This window comes from Myotis davidii, unplaced genomic scaffold, assembly GCF_000327345.1.
Source record: "Myotis davidii unplaced genomic scaffold, ASM32734v1 scaffold586, whole genome shotgun sequence".
Lineage (NCBI taxonomy): Eukaryota > Metazoa > Chordata > Mammalia > Chiroptera > Vespertilionidae > Myotis > Myotis davidii.
In genome coordinates this window covers 436,213-440,140 of record NW_006296809.1, presented here as the reverse complement: position 1 = coordinate 440,140, position 3,928 = coordinate 436,213, and the positions used below count along the sequence as shown (strand labels likewise).

Genomic DNA, 3,928 nt, shown 5'->3' with positions numbered 1-3,928 from the left:
CCTCTCCTGGCAGATGGTGCCATTCTTTCTTGTTTGGAGGTTGGGGGCGTCTGAGGGAGCCAGGGAGAGGTTCTGGCTGAGACCAGTGAGCTGCAGGGGCCACCAGGCTGGGGGAGCCAGTTGGAGTCTGGGCTGGGCAGGGGTGGCGGGCTGCCCTGGCCCCGCCCTGCGTGTGCACCTGCACTGGGGTTCCGGCCCCTCTTATGTCCTCAGACGCGTCTGACCTCTCTACCCGGGGCCGCAGCAGCCCGACCCCAGAGGGGGGGTCACATGGGACAGGGCCTCTTTCTGCCTGGGGTTGTGTGGGTCTGGGCAGCCCTGGAGTCAGCGGGTTCTGGGTCCCTGTCCTGCCTCCTCCTGCCAGGCGGTGGCCTCTCCCAGCTTCCGTTTCCTGGCCTGTCTGAGGGCCGTGGGGCCGCCGACAGCAGCAAGCAGCCCTGGCCAGCAGCCCCGTGGGGAGGGGCATGGGGAGGTGAAGGTCCAGCCTGCCTGACACGGGGTCAGGGCAGCTGGCTGCAGGCTGACCCCTGGCCGACCTCTTCCCGTTGCAGGGCGACTATCGACGAGGTGGAGACAGATGTGGTCGAGATCGAGGCCAAACTGGACAAGGTGAGGGGCGGGGGTGTGGGGGCTCCAGTGCCGCCCCTGCCCCGGGCCCGGCCACTGGTGTGTGTGCACGTGTGCGTGTGGGGCGTGAGGCCCGTGTGCGTGCACAGGACGTGGCTGTGTCCCCTCACCACAGCTGTACCTGCGATGCCCGTCCCCGGTGCACACACTGCACACACATGTGTGCGCCTCTGGGTCTCCCGTCAGGTGGGGTGGGCCCTGGTGCGGTCCCTCTAGACCAGCGGTTCTCAACCTGTGGGTCACGACCCCTTTGAGGGTCAAACGGCCCTTTCACAGGGGTCGCCTAAGACCATCGGAAAACACATACATAATTACATATTGTTTCTGTGATGAATCACTATGCTTTCATTATGTTCAATCGGTAACAATGAAATTGGGGGTCCCCACAGCATGAGGAGCTGTGTGAAAGGGTCGCGGCTTCAGGAAGGTTGAGAACCGCGGCTCTAGTGAGTCTTCAGGGCCAGAGACAGCCGCTGGGAGGCTGTGGCTCTAAGTGACCAGGTTGGGGGCCCCGGGGGACTAGGGGGGCAGGGAGGGGCACACTCCTGAGCCCCCTCGGTGGCTGCTCCCGCTGACCCTTGGCCAGGCCCACGTGCCCACCCGCCCTGGGTTCTCTGCTCCGACCGCCCGCTCTGGAGCCCAGGCCCAGGGGGCACTAGGCTGACCCACGCCCAGGGGGCTCAGGATGGAGTGCGGGCAGCGGGGGTCCCCCCAGCCTTGGGCAGCTGTGTTCTGGGCACTGCCGGGCCCTGAGCTGCATTCCGCTGCCCCAGCCGGCGAAGGCCGGTGCCCGAGTGTCACGCCCCCGTCCCGTCCGCAGCTGGTCAAGCTGTGCAGCGGCATGATCGAGGCCGGCAAGGCCTACGTCACCACCAACAGGCTCTTCGTGAGTGGGGTGCGCGACCTGTCTCAGCAATGCCGGGGAGACACCGTCATCTCGGTGAGGCCCCTGACCTCTGACCTCTGTGAGGGGCAGGCAGCCCCTGGAGGGGCCCCAGGACCTGGGAGCACGTGGGCATCTGTGCGGGCGGCATGGCTGTGCCATCTGAGTGAGGGTCTCTCCTGCCCCCCAGGAGTGTCTGCAGAGGTTTGGAGACAGCCTGCAGGAGATGGTCAACTACCACATGGTGAGCCTGCGGGGGGGTGGGGGGGGTGTGACGCGCATGAGGGCCCGTGCCAGGGCCTGTCCGAGGGGCTAGGCTGCCGGCGGGGCCAGCTCTGGGAGAGCCCTCGCCGCGCTCCTCCGTCTGTGGGTGGGAAACGCCACGAGGCTCTCATGTGTCCCAGGTGAGGGTCAGATGGGGGCGGGGCAGGGGAGGTGGCAACGCAGCCCAGGTCTGTGGGCAACGGGCTCTCAAGGTGGGAGACGCTGTGGAGGGTCACCCAGGGCCCCCACCAGGCAGCTCTCCAGCCGTGCGTGCAGCGAAAGCACCTCCCAGGCTGACCCCCCGGCCCCTGGTGACTCTGGGCTCACGGCTCCCGGTCGGGTCTGGATGACCTCCAGCCCTCGGGGCCACCAGCGCGGCCGCACGGAACAGGCCGGAGGCACACGTGGGTGGCTGGACAGTGGCCTGGCAACCGGAGCCCCAGCCTAAACAAGGGGCCCCACCCCCCAGGGGAAGTTCAGAAATAAACCAGCTCAGAACAGCACGTCCTGCCCTGTCTGTCTGTCTGTCTGTCTGCTTGCGGATAGGCCCCCGCGTGGACAGGCCTGATTCTGGATCCCCTAAGTCAGTGACGGCGAACCTTTTGAAAGCCCTAACTTCGCTCTGGGGCCGTGTCACATGTAGAAATTCTTTGATCTTTGCAGCCACAGTAAAACAAAGACTTCTGTTTTTTATATGTATTTTATATATTTAAATGCCATTTAACAAAGAAAAATCAACCAAAAAAATGAGTTCGCGTGTGACCTCTGACACGTGTCACAGGTTCGCCATCACTGCTCTAAGTGCTCGAGAGCCCTCCAGCTCCCCACACCACCCGCCCTCCGACCCCATCCTTCCTACCTCAGGGCTGGTCCTCCCCGAGGTGGGGTCTCAGGGTCGGAGTTGGGGGTGTCAGAGGAGGGGCCCATCTGGGACAGCTCTGGCCTCTGGTCTGGCCGAGAGCCAGGAGGGGACGTGGGCAGGTGGTCACAGCTGTCGCCTCTGGGCGCCGACCCAGGCCTGGGGCCGCCCCCGCTCCCCTGACCCTGTGAGGCCGGCTCCGTGGGGACGAGGGGCTGGGGCCCAGGCTGGGCTGGGCGGGACTTTCCCTGGTTCTCACCTGAGAGGGATGGGGGCCTGGCCCCTGGGGTCATGTGGGGACAGACCACTAACACCCACCGTCCCGTGACCCCCCAGATCCTGTTTGACCAGGCCCAGAGGTCCGTGCGGCAACAGCTCCACAACTTCATCAAAGAGTGAGTGGCTCGAGGCCCCTGGACCCCAAGGGGGGGGGGTCTACCTCTCCCAGCCCGGGAGGGGCCCATGGTGATTTCTGTGCTGGATCTGGGGGGTCCCGGGGTCTGTCTGGGAGGGGCCTTGGCCCCAGGCCTCAGGCTCTGGGTGGGGGCTCAGGGTGGGCAAAGGCTTGGAGGGGGACAGGGCTGGAGGGTAAGGTGAGGGCCTCGGGCAAGAGGTGAGGGCATGACTGTGGGAGGAGTCAGGGTGGTGGTGGGAGGAGGTGAGGGTTGGTGGGGGTCTGGGTTCAGCACCTGTGTGTGCAGTTGGGGTGCCTATGGGACCCCCAAGTGATGTCACATGGAAGTTGGGGGCCTGAGTCTGGAGTCTGGTTGAAGCTGGGCTCACCCCAGGTTGCACTGACTTTAGGACTGAGGTGGTGAAGGGCAAGGGTGGGCCCTGGGTCAGGGAAGGCGGCCTCGAGGAGGAGAGGAGGGAGGAGAAGAGGGAGGCAGGGCGGGGGATGAGGGGGACACCCAGTTCGATGGCTGCAGGGCGGGGGATGAGGGGGACACCCAGTTCGATGGCTGCAGGGCGGGGCAGGCAGGGAGGCAAGGAGGACGGAGTGGGGCTGGGAGCACGGGGGGGGCATTTCAGGAAGGGGGAGACCCCATGTCCGCCCCTCCTGGGAGCCCTCGACCTGAACCCCCCGCCAGGGACGTGCGGAAGTTCAAGGAGACCAAGAAGCAGTTTGACAAAGTGAGGGAGGACCTGGAGCTGTCCCTGGTGAGGAACGCCCAGGCCCCCAGGCACCGGCCCCACGAGGTGGAGGAGGCCACCGGTGCCCTGACCCTCACCCGCAAGTGCTTCCGCCACCTGGCCCTGGACTACGTGCTCCAGGTCAGCCGCTGGGCACGGAG

At 65.8% G+C, this 3,928-nt stretch overlaps 1 protein-coding gene across 1 annotated transcript in view; it reads left to right on the top strand.

The window, feature by feature from the left end:
* The first annotated feature begins 27 nt into the window (after window positions 1-27).
* The window catches only part of ACAP3 (ArfGAP with coiled-coil, ankyrin repeat and PH domains 3), a 32,680-nt gene continuing 28,779 nt past the window's right edge, over window positions 28-3,928 (top strand). The window contains 5 exon segments of the mRNA XM_015569676.1: window positions 28-609; window positions 1,448-1,567; window positions 1,701-1,754; window positions 2,970-3,028; window positions 3,725-3,912. Coding sequence (XP_015425162.1) covers window positions 271-609; window positions 1,448-1,567; window positions 1,701-1,754; window positions 2,970-3,028; window positions 3,725-3,912 — 760 coding nt within the window. The 5' untranslated portion in view covers window positions 28-270.